This window comes from Lactuca sativa, chromosome 9, assembly GCF_002870075.4.
Source record: "Lactuca sativa cultivar Salinas chromosome 9, Lsat_Salinas_v11, whole genome shotgun sequence".
Taxonomy (NCBI): Eukaryota; Viridiplantae; Streptophyta; class Magnoliopsida; order Asterales; family Asteraceae; genus Lactuca; species Lactuca sativa.
Genome location: NC_056631.2, coordinates 94,173,659 through 94,192,285, shown reverse-complemented (window position 1 = coordinate 94,192,285; position 18,627 = coordinate 94,173,659). Strand labels below are relative to the sequence as shown.

At 32.9% G+C, this 18,627-nt stretch overlaps 2 protein-coding genes and 1 long non-coding RNA gene across 3 annotated transcripts; 2 read left to right on the top strand and 1 right to left on the bottom strand.

Annotated features, from left to right (window-relative positions):
- Nucleotides 1–259: 259 nt before the first annotated feature.
- Nucleotides 260–2,042, bottom strand: LOC128128395 (uncharacterized). Its single transcript, XR_008226273.1, has 2 exons — nucleotides 795–2,042; nucleotides 260–718 (listed from the first exon to the last, which is right to left on the bottom strand). It is a non-coding gene; the product is annotated as an uncharacterized LOC128128395 (long non-coding RNA).
- A 157-nt stretch (nucleotides 2,043–2,199) lies between these two features.
- Nucleotides 2,200–5,816, top strand: LOC111885191 (probable serine/threonine-protein kinase PBL9). Its single transcript, XM_023881470.3, has 6 exons — nucleotides 2,200–2,696; nucleotides 3,114–3,394; nucleotides 3,498–3,633; nucleotides 4,356–4,498; nucleotides 4,576–4,699; nucleotides 5,168–5,816. Exons 1-6 carry the CDS (start codon nucleotides 2,645–2,647, stop codon nucleotides 5,593–5,595), a joined length of 1,164 nt encoding a protein of 387 aa, XP_023737238.1. The 5' UTR covers nucleotides 2,200–2,644; the 3' UTR covers nucleotides 5,596–5,816.
- Nucleotides 5,817–8,495: 2,679 nt separating this feature from the next.
- LOC111885174 (uncharacterized) lies at nucleotides 8,496–11,184 on the top strand. Its single transcript, XM_023881459.3, has 10 exons — nucleotides 8,496–8,771; nucleotides 8,876–8,951; nucleotides 9,070–9,167; nucleotides 9,252–9,353; nucleotides 9,444–9,530; nucleotides 9,597–9,713; nucleotides 9,830–9,933; nucleotides 10,026–10,165; nucleotides 10,249–10,385; nucleotides 10,607–11,184. Exons 1-10 carry the CDS (start codon nucleotides 8,553–8,555, stop codon nucleotides 10,850–10,852), a joined length of 1,326 nt encoding a protein of 441 aa, XP_023737227.1. The 5' UTR covers nucleotides 8,496–8,552; the 3' UTR covers nucleotides 10,853–11,184.
- The last annotated feature ends 7,443 nt before the right edge of the window (nucleotides 11,185–18,627 follow it).

Sequence of the window (18,627 nt, the reverse complement as noted above, 5' to 3'; positions counted from 1 at the left end):
ACCCTTAAGATGGTTGGTTTGTAGTTTTAAGGTCATATTTGTTATTTTAGTTATATTGGTCAGATTATGCCCTTATGATGGTTGGTTGGTATATTATAGGTTTAAGTTCATATTTGTCATTTTGGTTATATTAATCAGGTTATGCCATTAATATGGTTGGTTACGACATACTGTAGTTATAAGGTCATATTTGTCATTTTGATCATATTGGTCACATTCGATAATATTACATTCTGAATGCACATAATGGTCATATCAGTCACAATAATTTCCTCATTTCATTAACCAAAAAAATTTCATTACACCACAAGACTTAACCAAAAGATAACATGATGAATTACCATATTACCCTACAACTTATGCCAAACTAACGATACATCATCCCAATAATGACACACACCAAACAAAACATCATCCACTTCCATAATCCAACTTTATTAACAGGTATAGTGACATTCATAGGCAATCTAACTTCATTAAATTTAGGGGAATCGGACACATTGACAGGTAAATGAGCATTAAGGGCATCCACATGCACATTAAGGGCATCCGTTTGCAAATAAGCATTAAGGGCATCCACATGCACATTAACAGGTATACGAGCATTAACAACTACACTAGCATTAGCAAAAGCTCCCAATTTAAACATCTTGTCTCTATACCATTTGTTTTTCAAAGCCAGGAATCCAACAAAATACTTTCGCTCCCTTTATTCATACTACAACAAAAATTTTGCAACATTTATAACCTAAATCAAATACTAGTAATGAAAATGGAAAATATAGAAGCTTTACCATGAAATTTGGGCAACCAAAGAATCTTCGATCTGGATTCTTTCAAATCCATGATGTCCACATTCCACATAGATCTCCACAATCGCACTTACATTAGAATGTTTGAAGAAAAAGACGATATCGATTTGCGCTAACGAATTGGGGGTATGAAGATTTTTGATATCTTATTCACTTAAATCCATCCCCAAATACTGCAACATATATGAAAACCCTAAACGCATAGTTGGTTGTACATCTTGTCTTGCCACGTATGATGTCATATAAGTGTGTTACCATGTAAGCTACTAATTTGCCGTAATTGATTAAAATTAACAAGTAACTTTGGCTCGATTGCTACAAAAATATACTATGACTAATTTGAATATAAATTCAAAATGTAATGACTTTTTTAAAGATTTCCTTTAACAAAATTGGTTAAGATATATCGGTTTTCAAGTTTTTACTTCTTCAAAAGATTATGGGTGTGTTTGGGTTAGCTTTTTTATCACAAAAATGATTTTTAAGAAAATTGTTTATTAACTTATGGCTTTTAGGAAAAACGGATTTTAAAAAATGTTTGGATAAGAAAAATTGATTTTTAGGAGTAAAATGACTACAAAGCTAAAAATTTAGGATTTTCTAGCTTTTTGAAAACTTTACTTTTTCTATCCAAAAAGATGTTTTAAAAACATTTATAAATATACAAACGCCTGTGTAGCTTATTAGCTTTTTAAAAAACTAAAAAAATAAAAAATTAATAAGCTATTTTCAAAACTATCCAAACACCCATATTTTTTTCTTTCAAATTTACTTGTTACTTTGTTACTTCTATTAGTATACAAGAACTAGCAAAGGATTCAAAACCATTTGCTTTTTTTTCCTTAGAAACCAAACATTTTACCTAACTTAGTCGTATCTTATTTTTTTATGAAAATAATTATATGCTAGCCAATTTTATAACTTTTTAATTTGCTTTAATGTAATTTTCTCAAGAAACTTGGTATTCCAAGAATTCGAATTCGTGCTCTTCGATTGAGACACTTTAAACGATCTTCTTTCTTTTTTTTTTTTTTATCTAATTTTGTTTGCATTTTAAAGATCACTTATGTTAGCTAATTTCACGGTTATTTAATTCATGGAAAATACCATTATTTGTTTGAGAGATGACACCATATTTTGTAAACATTTATGTCGTTTTTGCAAACTTTTTATATACACTTCATTTTTGTAAAAGGTTATGTTATTTTGTGCTCCATCTATAAACAAATTTATTTGATTGCATAAATTAGTCATAGTCCAGGGGGGTTAATTGTAAAATATGAAAAAAAGAGGAAGGACAAACCAGTCAAACTCGAGCAACAGTATAAAGACGATGATATCTTGCGAGAATTTAGTAAAGTGCTGCTCTGTCAGGTTCTTGTTCTTCACATAAAAATCTTCACTGGATTCCATTAATCACAGTCACCCTCCTTTCTTCTAAAACAGCTCAACAATTTTCTTTATAAAATCGAAAATATTACATGCGGCAAGCAACTTGCAGTGAAGAATTAACGGAGATTAGTCAACTTTATTGTCTTTGGCTTTGTTCTGGAAGGATTCTCCGAGACTAAAATATTCAACACATATATGAATATGACTATGTGTGCATATTGAACACGCAACTAGTGTGCGTTTATTTTCACACCCTCCAAGTGTTTGTTTTAATTCCCCTGTGAATTTTTTCAAAGTTTGATCACCTGTTCTTCAGAAGCAAACCCATCCTTTATCTATCTGTTATTTAGCCTGCGAAGCAGCAAAAAGCACGTGATTTGAGCCGCTGATTTGACTCAGAACGAACGAAGCGATCAAGAACGCCGGCGATTTGGTACAAAATGGGTTCCTGTTTCAGTGTTCGATTGAAAATCGAAAGCTCTCGGCATGATGGTGAGTATATCGCGTCATCTAATCATGATCTTAATAATATCTACTGCAATTTCCCTTTCTTATTCACAAAAGAGCGAGACTTTAAAACTTAAACCTCGGAGGCCTTTTGCTTTTGCAACTTTCTTGAAAATTTTCGATGCTTATTGATCCCCTTTCTCCTACTTACACATATGTTTGTATTTCTATGATTAATCGCCTGTAATTCCATTTTATATTGTTTTTTGTTGGGATTAAAGTTGCTTTCAAGCTCGATAGGCGTATATATTTTGCATGATTAAGCTGTATGCCTCTATTTATCGACAGAAAGGTTGGATCTTTAGAAACCAATCATGTGACCCAAATGATTAATGTTGATCACTAAGTAACCCATGATTTTCTGTAAAGATCTTTTTAAAATTTCGGAACTTTTTATCACAGGTAAAGTAACATCTGCCTCAGTTCCCCCAAGCCCAAGAAGCCCAAGAAGCCAAGATGAGATTTTGCAATCAGGAGATTTAAAATCTTTCAGTTTTAATGTTCTTAAAACAGCTACAAGAAATTTTAGACCCGATAGTGTATTGGGTGAAGGTGGATTTGGTTCAGTTTTCAAAGGGTGGATCGATGAAAACTCACTTACAGCTGCAAAACCAGGTACAGGAACAGTGATTGCAGTCAAAAGGTTAAATCATGAAGGCATTCAAGGTCACCAAGAATGGTTGGTAAGTATATGAAGCTATGAACAAGAATGATTTTTAGTTAATAAATTAATTATAATAATTTATGATAAACTGGTTTCAATGTTTAATGTTTATGTTTATGCAGGCAGAAATCAATTATTTAGGGCAGCTTAATCATCAAAATCTTGTGAAATTAATCGGTCATTGTTTGGAAGATGATCATAGAATGTTAGTGTATGAGTTCATGCCACGTGGCAGCTTGGAAAATCATCTTTTCAGGAGTGAGTTTTTGCAATTGTTCCTCGTTTTTATGCAATGGTAGATATGAAATTGAAGTTTCTAAGTTTTCTTTATTACTATAAGATTGTACTTTTTTTTCCTTTTTATAGCAATAGACAATGGTAATTAAAAAAGTTAAATGACATGGATATAACTAAAAAAACTTGGTAACTTCTTTTTATATGATATAAATACTTCTTTTGGGAAATATGCAGAAAAGTCTTGTTACTTTGAGAAATTTTTTTGATAAACTCCTAATTTTTTTTGAATAAAAAAGTCCCAATTATTTAATTTTACAACGATCATTTGTCATTTTTAGTTAAAATAAAAATAATGACTTTTTCGTTAGTTTGGGCAAAATATTAAATAATCACGACATTTCTGTTAAAAAAAATTAAGACTTTATCAAAAAATTTCCCAAAATAATGCGACTTTTCTGCATATTTCCCATAGTTTTTTTTAAAGAAAAAGGTTATAATTTTTTGCACATCAGTATATTACACATGTACATCCTATGTGGATGATGAGTCGATGACATGGCATAAAAACCTGTTAACTTATGTCATGTCATCATAATTCAAATCAACACATTACACGTTTCTACAATGAGTAAATTTTTTAAACTACAATGCTATGATAAAAATAAAATTACAAAGTTCATTAAGTGTGGAATTAATTTATCCACCTGAAATTGATTATCTATTAATAATTTTTTTTATTACAGGAAGTTCTTATTTTCAGCCTCTTTCATGGAACCTTAGAATTAAAGTTGCTTTAGGTGCTGCCAAGGGACTTGCATACTTACATAGTCCTGAAGCAAAAGTGATATATCGTGATTTCAAGTCCTCCAATATATTAATCGACTCAGTATGTCTCAAATTAATGTTTATTATTGACTTTGCTTAGTTTGTGTTTTTACGAATTTACCCTTTACTTGCTTCCAGAATTACAATGCAAAACTTTCGGATTTTGGGTTGGCAAAAGATGGACCCATTGATGGTAAAAGCCATGTGTCTACACGGGTTATGGGTACCCAAGGCTATGCAGCTCCTGAATACATGGCCACAGGTAATTTTATTTAATGATTTTTTTTTGAGTAAATTACACGAATGGTCCCTATGGTTTGGGTAATTTGCGTGTTTGTCCCTAACTTATTTTTTTAACTTGGAAGGTCCCTACTATTTGTTTTTGTTACGCACTTGGTCCCTGTTTTACCTAAAAAATCTATTTTGCCCTTGATTTTTTAATTTATTTAAATAAACACACCCAACCCTACCCCACCACTTTTCCCTATCTAAATAATAGTTTTTTTAGGTAAGATAGGGACCATGCGCGTAACAAAAACAAACATTAGGGACCAAACGCGTAACAAAAACAAACAGTAGGGACTTTCCGAGTTAAAAAAAATAAGTTAGGGACCAAGCGCGCAAATTACCCCGAACCATAGGGACCATTCGTATAATTTACTCAAATAATTAATATTTTGGTATACAAGTGTTTTTAATCGACTTAATCATGTGTGATATTGTTATGAAGGTCATTTGACTGCAAGAAGCGATATATACAGTTTCGGGGTGGTACTCCTTGAGCTTTTGACAGGTAGGCGATGCATTGACAAAAACCGTCCACCTGGCGAGCAGATATTGGTTGTATTTGCTAAGCCATTTTTAACTAGCAAACGAAAGATTCTTCACATCATGGACCCACGTATCGAAGGGCAATACGCGTCTTCAGTTGCCACGCGGGCTGCCATGCTGGCAATGAAGTGTCTGATGAAAGAACCCAAACACAGGCCAACTGCTGATGAGTTGGTTAAAGCATTGGAACAGATTCAGGAGTTGCAGAAATCATTGGAGAATGTTGGAATGGAATCAGTGAGAAAAGAGAATGGGAATGGGAATGGGAATGGGAATGAGAAGAAAGTTGTTTCTTATCCGAGGCCTGTGGGGTCCACTAGTGTTTAAAAAGATGGTTAAGTTTATTTTATTCAGTTAGGGCTGAATAAGTTGTATTAGAGTTGGGAAAGAAAAACAGGGGCCTAATGGTGAGGGATATTTTGGTGTACAGTTTTCGAGTTTTGATGCATATATACTTTCGAATTTGGGCGATTCGTGGTTTATGTGTATGTTGTGGTGAGTGTGATTCTCATTAAGAAAGAAATTTGATGTGCTTAAATTGATACAAATTTCGTTTCTTGTAGAGTTTGTTTGAAGGATAACTTGTAACTTGTTAAAGTAATCAAAAGATATAACGTGAACATAATTCGAGATCACTTCGCTATATTAGTTACGATTCTAGTATCTTACATCCCCTAAAATTGAAGGAAGAGATTTTGTAACTTGGCTATTTAATTATGCATTTTATGACTTTTATATAGGGAAATCTATTAAAAAAAAAAAAAAATTCTTATTTTTAAGTTTTATAATCGTTTTAGCCATTATCTTTTTCTTTAGTCGATTAAGTCCAGAAAACCGGAAATTATATTTTATTTCGACCCTTTTACATCCGACTTTTAAAAATTATACTTTTGATCTAGATTTTAAATTTTATTACAAATTTGGTTCAAATTTAACATTTTTGGCCTAGATTTCAAAATTTTGTTACAAATTCATCATATATTTAATTTTTTTCAAAATTTTGTTTTGAATATGATTTTTTTTTTCTTTATAAAATCATATTTATATTAAAAAAACATATTTTCACATAAAAATCTTCTTTTTTCTATATAAAAACTTTTTTTAACACTTTTGTATGCAAAATACCTAATTATAAAAATATGTATTTATTAAGTACATAATAAACATAAATATGTTTTTATAAAAAAAATGAATACAAATACATATTTTATAATGCAAATCGTACCTTTAGACCACATGGAGTGAGTGTGTCAAGTCCGCTTGCCAAGCTTCTTGCCATGCACCAACACCACCCCCTAACATATTCTAAGGGCATGCACGAAACATGGCTCACTTGAGAGAGAGAGAGAGAGAGAGAGAGAGAGAGAGAGAGAGAGAGAGAGAGAGATGACTCATTTTATTTAGTTTTATATTTTTTTCTTCCAAGAGTAATATAAAACTTACCATTACTCCTTAACATCATGTTATACTTACATGATATGCTAAAAAATGATGCAGCAATGCTTATCACATACTACCATTCTTCTTAGTCTTAGTGGAAACGACGTAGAGCCCTACGTCTTATCAATTATTCATTTTAACTTATTCTTTAGTATTTTATATTGTTGTTTATAATTTATAAAACTGAGAATTTGGTATATCTCCTTCTAATATCAAACTATAATATCTATCAAGTCTAATTTTTAAATATCATATTTTTATTTTCATAAACTTTCAAATATTAACTTTTTTTTCCAAATCTATACTTTTAACATTTAAAAATATTTTATAATTTTTTTAATTTTTATTTCTATGATTGCCTATTATATACTTCTTTATGTATACCCTTGATAAATTTACTAAATAACATTATTATTTGCTTAGAAACCCCAAAATGAATAGGTAAAATATTTCAAGTATTCTTGTGAAAGGATGCATGAGATTTAAGGAAATTATTGTAAACTCATCAACAAATCATTATCTGAAACTGACTATAAATGAACAGAAAAAGTATTGGTTCAAGTTTTGAATCAACAATAATATGAGTTTCAGAGCTTGAATAACCTGTATGGAACTTGAATTTGAAGGGTCACTTGACCATATTATGACCCTTATATTTTTTTCATACACGGTTGGGATGAATTTTTTTCACATTTAGTTATCTTTCTTGGCTACATTTTATGATTAAGAACCACCTTAATCAATTAAGAATTGGTTGAGTTACACAACCATAAACAAGCACAATTGGATTTGAACTGTTTTTAGTTTATACATAATTTTTAATCAATTATAAATAGTCATAACTTTTTCATAGAAGCTTCGAATAAATTAGTTTTTTTTTCCAGCATCTTGTTTTCTGTTTTGGCTACATTTTAGGCTCAAGAACGACATTAATTGATTAATAACTAATTGAGTTACATAGTTCTAAACAGAGGTTGCTGGACTGATTTTTTATAAGACTTGATTTTTTTAGGCTCAAAAACCACTTTAATTCGATTTTGTTTGGTTCTATACCTGAAAATTGAAAATTGGTACCGGTACCCTCATAAATAAGTTCTTTTTTCGATTCCTTGAATTTTTATTTTTCGGTTCCGAATGGTTTCGATTTAGTCCGCTTCGGGAATGGATTTCACCGATATACACATCTAGATGTTAAAATGAATTTGGAAGCCTAATTTATATATATATATATATATATATATATATATATATATATATATATATATATATATATATATATATATATATATATATATATATATATATAAAAGAAATGAATCTTAGGAATAATAAACTTGCCATTTTTTTGGCAACTTTGCTCCTCATTCTTTGGTTATTTTGACACTTTTGGTCCTTACAATCAATAATTTTACACTTTTTAGGAACCTTTTAATATTTAAAGTTTGGTCACAAACTTTAATGGTTTGACAACTTTGATCCATTTTCGAAAAAGTTGCTAATTCCTACCCCTTTAATTTTTTCGTCATTTTTACACTTCTGGTATTTGCAGTCAAAACTTTTACATTTTTTCATAAAAGCATGAAAAAACGGTCCGTGGCAAAGCCCAGGCTTTTAATTCTTGCACTTTCTACGTCTGTCATATTCATCGATTCGAAAACAATATTGAAAGCTTCTGACCTCCGTAGCAGGGTAACCTTTCTGGTTTCAAATGATAGAATGCTAATGTTCACAGTTCCCTCATATTGATAAAACGACGCCGTTTACATAAATGTTAGGATTTGGGACAGGCTTGAAATATCCAATATCCGAGGTTTTGTTGCTTGGCGAAGGTTTATCAATCATCAATGGCGTTGCTACAGTTCATGTGCTCCGTAACACCACTGGCTCGTGCTGCACGGTCACGTGCCCTCGTCGTCTCCTCCTCTCGCACCATCGTCACTGTTCCCACCACCACCACCGCCGCCGCCACTACCACCAAGATAAAGGCCTCGCTACCAGACTCGAACGTGCTTCTCGGCATGTCAGAGGAACAGCTTCAACAGCTAGCTACTGACTTCGGCCAGGTATATACTGAAAACCCCTTAAAATTCAATTGATTTCACACGAAGAATGATGGGTATTATTAGGTTTGTCATTTCAATCAAATTCTGAATTTCTTTTGATGTAGCAAAGTTATAGAGGCAAACAGTTGCATCATCTCCTGTACAAACGAAGGGTTAAGGAAATTCAAGAATTCAGCCAGAGTGAGCGCCTTGCTATTTCGATTTCAGTTTACTAATTGATATCTCGATACAATTGTGAAGATTTAGCAATGGTTTTTGACTTTTTTCAATCTAATTGTTTCGTGTTTGTTTATAAAAGTTCCTCTAGCATTCAGAACTGAACTCCAAGAAGCTGGTTGGGTGGTCGGACGCTCATCTGTGCATAGCTCTGTAACTGCAGCTGATGGCACTATCAAGGTTAATCATCTTCATATTCTTTAAATCAAATTCACTTCATTCATGTATTCATGTTTCATATTCATTGCGTCGATTATGTTTCAGTTGCTGATAAAATTGGAAGATAATCGACTGGTGGAAACTGTCGGCATACCAGTAGCAGATGATAAAGGTTCTGTTCGCCTTACAGCTTGTGTCTCATCACAGGTGATCTTTCCCCTTTCCACTTTCCACCATGGTTGATTTTATTGTTCTTAATTACAGTTGACCATGTACTCGTTGTTGTTGACTATACAGGTAGGCTGCCCTTTACGCTGCTCATTTTGTGCTACTGGAAAAGGCGGCTTCTCAAGGAACCTTAAGGGCCACGAAATTGTTGAGCAGGTTGACTATTAGTTGACTTTTAGGTACAACCCCGTTTTGTATTCTAAGTTATTGTTTTACTTTTAGGTATTGGCAATAGAAGAGGTCTTTAACAATAGGGTTACTAATGTGGTATTCATGGGAATGGGTGAACCAATGTTAAACTTGAAAGAAGTCCTTGCTGCTCACCGATGCTTGAACAAGGTTTGCTTTAAAAAAAAAAAAAAAAAAATCTATTCAATCAATGTCTACATGTTTTCTCCTTTTCTTGTTATTATAAAAAGTCATGTTACCAATGTGTGTTGTTTATTGGATTGAAGGATATACAAATAGGACAAAGGATGATGACAATTTCCACTGTTGGCGTTCCAAACACTATCAAGAAACTTGCTTCCCACAAACTTCAATCGACATTGGCTCTTAGGTAACAAAATATACTTTTTTACATATCACTATATACTTACATAATTTTACACAATTTAAACTAATCTTTATTTATTGTTTGATGTATTTCAGTCTTCACGCCCCAAATCAAAAACTAAGAGAAAAGATTGTGCCAAGTGCCAAGTCATACCCTCTAGAGGCAATTATGAAGGATTGTAGGGACTATTTTCATGAGACTAGTAGACGTGTATCCTTCGAGTACACACTTTTAGGTACATAATTTTGCGTTTAGTTATATTCTTTTTCAATTAATCGCATTTGTAAAACAAAATTAAGTCGTTTTTTTTTTTTACAGCTGGAGTCAATGATGACGTGGAGCACGCGAAAGAACTTGCAGAATTACTTCATCAATGGGGACCAGGATACCATGTGAACCTCATCCCATTTAACCCGATAGACGGCACTGAATATAAGCGCCCTTACAGAAAAGCGGTACGTGTCCGCCTTTTTGGGTGGGACAAAAGGTTGACTTTTTGTCCCACCGTTTTTGTTCCACCTTTTTGGGTGGAACAAAAAAATTAAAATTATTGTCCGACTGACATAGTGTTACTCTGATGGATGTCAAATACAGTACAATCTGGTTTAGCATGTTCTATTCTATCATGTCTTGTTTAGAAAAAACAAGTTTCATTTTTGTGTTTAATTATTTGCAGATCAACGCATTTCAATCTATGTTGGAGTCACGTAAAATAACAGTCAGTGTACGTCAGACACGAGGTCTAGATGCAAGTGCAGCTTGCGGGCAGCTACGAAATGAGTTCCAGAAAAGTCCCTTGGTCATACCTTCCATTGATGACATCACATCCTCCATTGATGACATCACACCCTCGGTTGATGACATAATTTCTAATTCTGAACCTGAACCTGAACTTGAACAAGAAGCTGCAGTTGCTTGTTGATAATATATAGGCTCATAGGATTGGTCAAGGGTCCAACCATTTTTGACAGTTTACTGACCAGGGTCTGTTGGCTTGAGCTTGTGTATGAACAAGAAATGCAGATTAGTGAAGATGAAATAGGGGAACCCTGCATGTCATGTTAGGGTTTGATTTGGTGTAATATTTTATTAGTGAATTGTTTGTATCTTGTTTGACATTTTTTTTTTTATTTTTGTCATTGTTCTTCGGTGTTTATTATCTAAAATCGATTAGTTGTGTTCATTGATTTCTGTTAAGTTAGATGAAGATAATGTAATGATATGATTATGTCAGAGTACAAGTATAATTGTATACGTATTTGATTGTCAAATTTTTGTATGAACATGTAGTTAGTAGAAAACAAGGTTGTCAAGATCGGGATCCTACATAGGATCGTTTTTGGGTTTGCAAGATCGGGATCCTAGGATCCCACAAAGTACAACATAATTTTAATCTATAATTTTAAAACAAGAAAAATATTTCAAACATCTAATTTTTTCGTTCAAAAGTTATAAAAACTTTAAAATATTATTTATAAGTCACAACACAAAATGGTAATTGGTAAAGGGTATAAAACACATAAAGTGGTAAAAGGGAATTTCATTTGTAAAAATAATAATAATAATAAATAAATAAATTATCAAGGGAAGGTAGGATCGTATCCCGATCTTATGATCATACCCCAAATACGATATATTTACGATTCAGCTCGTTTTTCATGCCTAGGATCGTACGATCATGATCGCGATTTTGACAGTTATGATAGAAAGTAGATGGCGCAATGGTTCACCCGATTGTCATTTGATTGGTTTTTTTAAGGGATAGTCACAAAAATGACTTTGTATTTTCATAAAATATAGGTATTTTATCTCATTTTAGATTTTTGCCAATATGACCAACCATTATGAAATGTGGTATTTTGGTCATTTTGGATTTTGGATTTCAGACATATATGCTCTCACTTGCACCTTAGACTTTCAAAAAACCTTTCTCGACCCTTGTCTCAAAGGTGTTTAGTATCAATAGGTTTTCAACAAAATGGTATTGTCTTATGCCACGGAATGTATTCCCGTTTCGATAAGTTTTTTTGAGTTTCTGTAATTTTTAGTTTTCTTTTGGAAAACATCTTCTAATCCTATTCCTTCACGCCTCCCTAACCATATCTTTTTCATGCCCCGCCCCCTTCACAAGAGTTGTTCATGTCGTCCATCCTCCATTGGCAATTCATGCCGCCCACTCCTCCATCATGCTCACACCTCTGCTTCCCATCGACGGATTAGGTATGTGTCTTTTATCTCATCTCTCTTTTATCCATTGTTGATCTATCGGGTATGAAAATCATTGTTGTCTCTCTTTGTTATTTTATTATCGTTTTTTGTTGTGACTTAATTTTAAAAGAAAACTATTGCTCGTAATTTTTATGTATTTGTATCTTCAATACATTTTAAGGAGAAATTTGAAGCAAAAGCATGATAAATTTTCCATAATGTCTGGACTGAATTCACGTTAAGAGTTCTTGCAAGAAAATGATAGATAATGTAATAAGCTCTAACGCATGTCTCGTGATCCTTTTGTCTTACTATCTAGACATCTTAAAGAGAATGTTGGTTAAATGATATCAAACATATGTCGGTTGAATAAAATATGACTATGTTTTGATATAATGATTGGTCACAAATTAACGTTATGTAGTTGTGAAGCGTATATTCCAACATTCATAAATTTTTTATAAAATATCGGGTGATACAAAATTTTGGGAAAAAAAATCCACCTTTATTGCTCCACATGTTTTGGTGGGATAAAAAACTGAAAACTTCATTTTTTTTTTTCAATCTTTTTCATCTTTTTGGATGAAACAAAAATTAAATCTTTTTTCGTCTCACCTTTGTTATTCTATTTTTTTTTTGGTAAGATGAATTTTTTTTTTCATCTTTTCAACCTTTTGGATTAGACAAAAAAAAATTGAATCTTTTTTGTTTCACATTCATTCTTCCACCTTCTTGATGAAACAAAAGATTGAAAGGCTTCTTATTTAACCTTTCCAAATCAAAAAAAAAAAAAATAAGGAAAATTGAGTAATCTAAGGTATTTTTTAAAAATATAACCTTTTAAAAAAAAAAAAAAAAAAAACTAACCACTAGGTCCGGAATTGGTCATTTCGGTCCCGAAAACCGGCCCAAGCTCAATACTGTAGCCAAATTGTATATATATGAGCCTCACACACAAAAAATCTGGAATACACAGTCCGAAATTTGTAAATCTGAAGTACGATCTACCCGTATTTCATAGCTAATTTTCAATATGGATTCATCAAATCAAATAAGTTTTACTCTTTAAGTTACTTTGTATTTGATTGTATAAAAGGATTTATGTATTCCGGAATGGTCCGGAATACGAGGAACGACTCCAGGAGACTATGATGGATTCAGAATTATCCTTTTTTATGTTTTTGTCGTTGTACGTGTATGAATCTCATATAAGTACCTTGCAGTGTGTTTCAGATCGCTTGTTTTAGTCCGAAAGTACGTATTGTAGGTTCCAAAATGGTATTGTAAGTCCAGAACACGAAGAACGTGGTCCGGAACCCGATAAACTATTCTGGAAAGATGTTATGGAATATCAATCCGGAATAATGATGTTTATCAATTTTTTTTCTAAATATTGTTTAATAACCCATGTTAGTCCAAAGACAAGTTTGAGTGGATATTGTTAAAAAAGTGAGTTTTACGAAGGACGAAGTTGTATTCCATTTGCATGAGCTTTCGGAATTGCGTCTGATAAACGTAAAATTGAAAAACAAAAATTTATAATTTTAATTTATTTTTATGGTGATGTATTAAAATGCTCTTGGAGTTTTGTTTTTACTGATAAAAAACCAAGATGTTGAATTACAAAATAAAATAAAAAATACACCAACAAAGGCACCTATAAACTTAAGAAAAAAAATCAAAAAGGGTGTTAAAACTTAAATTGAAAGTAGATAAAACTCTGAAATATGAGACTAGATCAAGTGTAGACAAATTTGTAATGATAGACTAGTTGCAATTATATTTTTTTTATTATGGATATGTTTCAGCAAGTTGGTTTTATTATTATTAAATACTTTATGCACATTGGTTTTAAGTGAGTATATTAATATAATTTAGGTATATTTTACTTTCAGTCTCCAACATCCAGTGGCTTGAATGATGATGATGAGTTGCATATAGAATATGTTATACCACATCTTGAAGACGAACAACGACGTCTTGTTGATACGACTGCATTAGAAATGATCCGTGATTATAAACGTGCGAAACAACGAATGGTAATACTGGAAATCCCATTACCGCCTTCAGTGGTTGAGGAGCGGAGAAAAATAGCATTGTATAACATGCAAATGCTCCTCATTACCATGTCTGAAAATACACGAAAATCCGTGAACATGATGGGCATCTTTGAAAAACACGTAGGACAACTCCAACAATAGAAGATCGAGTCGAATTGACGGATAATGGCTTGAAACTAACTGAGACCTACATGGAATTGTTTGAAAATCATGTATACACGACTAGTTTGCATCGGATGCAAGCTCTCAGTTATCGGCCATAAATGTAATCTAATTTTAAATATGGATATTGTAATGTCTATTAAAACTAGATTTTGTAAAAGGAACGATATGATTATCTAAAATGATAATTTTTTCATTAAAGAGCATTATAAATCCTAATATATACTTTGATTGGTTTCCACAAATTAGGAAATTATAAGGGATACATATTTCGTTCGCGGTCGATAAAATTTCCTCTAATTCTAACAACAACTATTAGACGGTCCCGTTCTGCATGAAGCTTATCAATCTCCGCATTTGTATCTTTAATCCACTTCTTAGCTTGTTTCACTTCTTCCATAGCTTCAGCAACCCATTTTTCTTTTTCATTTACTTGTTCCGTAAGATCGTCTGCATGTTGATTTAGTGTGAGACTTCTTTTAGAGTCCCTTTCACTTGCTTCTTCAGCAGCTTTCATCGCTTGGAAAACGTCATCAGACATTTTATCCAGGAGTGGGAAATTTGGGCCTTCCGGAAACAGGTTATTATCTGAACAAACATATAAATCTTCTTCTTCACAATGCCAAACACCATTGTGAGATGAACTCATTCCAAAAAAAAATTCTACATTGAAGATGCATGCTATGTGCATTTTAAGGTCAAAAAGCAATGTCCGGAACTAGGGGCCAAAATAGCAAATCCGGAATGTGGTTCCGGAATGAGGGTCCAAAATAGTGTCAGGATATGTCAAGAATCTATGACAATTATTGTTTCAAATGATAACACATGGTGTAGGCTATGAATACAGAGTCAGTGCCTATGATGATGCATCTTAGGTGCATTTTATGTTAAGAAAGTAATGTCCAAAATAGCAATTCCGTAATGTTTCTCCAGAATGGGGTTCCGGGATAAGGGTGCATAATAGTATTAGGAATCTATGACATTTACTTTTTGAAATGACTACACATATGTAAGGAATCTACGACAATTGTTGTTCTGAAACGAGGGTCAAAAATAACAATTCTGGAATATGGCTCTGGAATGTGTTTCCAGAATAGTAAATGCCATTGTATAAAGGAATTCAACATTCTAAACTCTTTACCTTGTTAAATTTACTAGTAAAAAATTATTTCTCATAATCCAAAGAAATGACATATTGTGATTGTGGCTCTCAAGGTATTATAAGGACATCAACGACTAGAAATAACCCTAAACGGCTTTTTTGCGCTTGTCCTAAAGAGGTATGTGGGTTATCCTTTCATTATTTTTCTTTGAATTAATATTAATATACGTCATGTGTTTGATACCCCCTCCGCCCCAAAATTATTGCTCACGGACAAAAAACACACAGATTAAGGAAACATTAATTACCACTAACTTTATATAATAAAATGATAGTTTTGCCCTTACTTTGCATTTAATGTTCCACTAAATGCTTAGTTGGTTCAGTAATAATGAGGAGGTATTTTGGTAAAAATGTTATTTAATTTTTAGAAGTTGACTCTTATTTTTGGACAAACCAAAAAGGAAAGATAGATTATAATTTCGGGATGGAGGTAGTATTAAAATTTCAGGGACCACAACTGGGTTTATCTGTTGGGTTGACAAAACAAAAGATAGTAATTCATTGATAATCATTGACTTAATTCAATCGAAGAAGAAACTTGAAACCCAAAATTTGCACTTAAAGATAGCGTTAATTTGTAGTTGAATTTCCATTTTTGGAATTGTTGTGTACAAGTTGTAAGCTTTATGTTCATCAACTAAGTTTATGTAACTTAATCTATTTAATATGTAATGTTTGCTTGTTTGTTATGTAACAAATATTAGGTCAATAATAATATTTTCCATTAGACATTGCAAATCAATTACAAACAATTAATTGCAATTACATTGGCAATAAAACAACCATCATAGGGTCGGGTATTTCCCATTCTGATAGAGGGTAAGAGGGTGCACAGTATGTGTCTGGTAGGCAATCTTAAACACATCAGCCCGGTAATATATTTGAACCATATCAGGTAATTCATGGATATTCGAATCACATGATACTGTAATAGCATGACCGCACGCTATACCCAGACTACACAATTTCCCACATGAACATGTATGAAAGTTCAGATCTACAACACGAGTTTTTTTAAAATCAAAAAGTCGATAAATGTCGGACGGGAACAGAGATGGGATCTCTGGTGGGATCTTTGTTGCTTGCCAATGAACATACTTTTTCGTCCTTTTATGAAGCACCATTTTAGCATACGGGGTGAGTACATTAGTCAACCTCCCTGAAAAGTAAATATGATCAAATAAGGTTCTTGTACAAATAATTAAATAATTTAATATTGCACCCAATATTTTATCTGCCATTAAACTGCGTTCAACGAAAGTCCGTTGAATGTAGTTTCGAATTGTCTCGGTAATCATTATTATCGGTATATTGTGTTGATTTACCGACAACACAAAAAAATAGGGAACATCAATGTTGATTACATTCCAACGAATGTTAGGGAAATAGGATCTTGCCCATTTCGCAGACCGATGTTGGCAAACACTTCACAAGCACCAGGGGTTACCAATGGAAGTTTTCTTCAAAATCATTCACAGTATATGTGTTGGATGTCGTCCAAAACAAAGTTTCCAATCTTCTTCCAGAGACGCCTCTTTTATGCATAAACTTGAACACACTTTTAAAAGTATATCTTTGGTAAGAATCAGGGAATACATGATTTATGCAAGAACTAACTACATTGTCCATATTGGTTATGAACGATAATTCCCTACTGTAACAACCCAAAAATTTCATTTTTCATTCAATTGAAATCAATACTTCAAATCATAGCTCATACAACCCAAATAAAATAAGTATGCCAAATATCAGGAAAATCAGTGTGTGTCCGATAAACAGAATCCATATGGTGTGTGCAATGCAGTCATCCCGAGCTCTTCCCCTTTCCATTGGAAGTACCTGAAACATAAATTGAAAACCATAAGCATAAATCTTAGTGAGTTCCCCAAACTACCCCATACCATACATAATAAATCATACACTGGGCCCCGCCCAACATAGAGCCCTGCTCGGTATACAGATCTGTTACTCTCAGGCCTCGCCTGTCATGGGCCTCACTCGCTATACACATAAAATCAATATCACATAGTCATGCTAACATATATAATGATCATAACACTAGCATATGTTTCAGTCCTCATGCCTTGCCTAGCATCGAGCCCCGCCCGGTATACATAGCAACACATACCACATGCAAGGGTTACGCAGACTCCTAGCATCCTAACATAATCAATAAGGGCCGAAACTGGTGCCTTAGACCCGATAAACCCAATGATGAAACTCACCTCAATTGTTGAATCTCACAAAAAGAAATCCATAGTTGTTGCACTAACGACTCCCAGAGCTATTAGTACAAAAATAACACCCAATCAAAACTTAAGTTCCAAACTATAATAAATAATCCATACTTGGGGTAAAATGACCATTTTACCTTTGGCCTATCTTGATCCAAAACTAAGGCCCAACTCATAACAATTAAATAACCCACAAGTTAAATAAATACCTTGGAAATTATCGAGCGTTACAATCCTCCCCCACTTGAATCAGACTTTGTCCTTGAAGTCCGCCATCTCGAACAACTCTGGATAATGCTCCCTCATCTCCTCCTCGGATTTAGTGATGACACCCTAAGCGTTTGGTCAAGCCTGGACTAATTTGATTTGTTCAATTAGTCGGTCGTCATAAATTAGAAATCGGAAACAATACATGGACAGAGAGAATAATTGTGATCCATGTCTCATGTCCATACGATATCTAGAATAGAGGAATATATGATCCCTTATCTAAATGGCGTGTCAGAGTTCGACAACGGCTTTTAAGAGCTACGATTGCTAGTCGGTTTGTTAAGTTGTACTTGCAGTTATAATTATTAGACTTATCTAAGTGGGAGACTGTTGGATTATGTTGTTGGATTAGGTGTCTAAGCCCATAACTATTTTAGTATGTACTTGACCCGATTATGAGCATGGTCCTTTTAGGTTGCCTTCACTCGTGCAACTTGATAGGATGACAAGAGGAGAGATAATACAATTTATTATATGAATAATAAATTGGTACTCAAAATGGTTTTATTAATATATTACAAGTTTAAGATATTATTTGGAAATCATATTAATTAATTAGTATTAATCAGAAATTAATTTGGTGATCAAAAGAGACTGA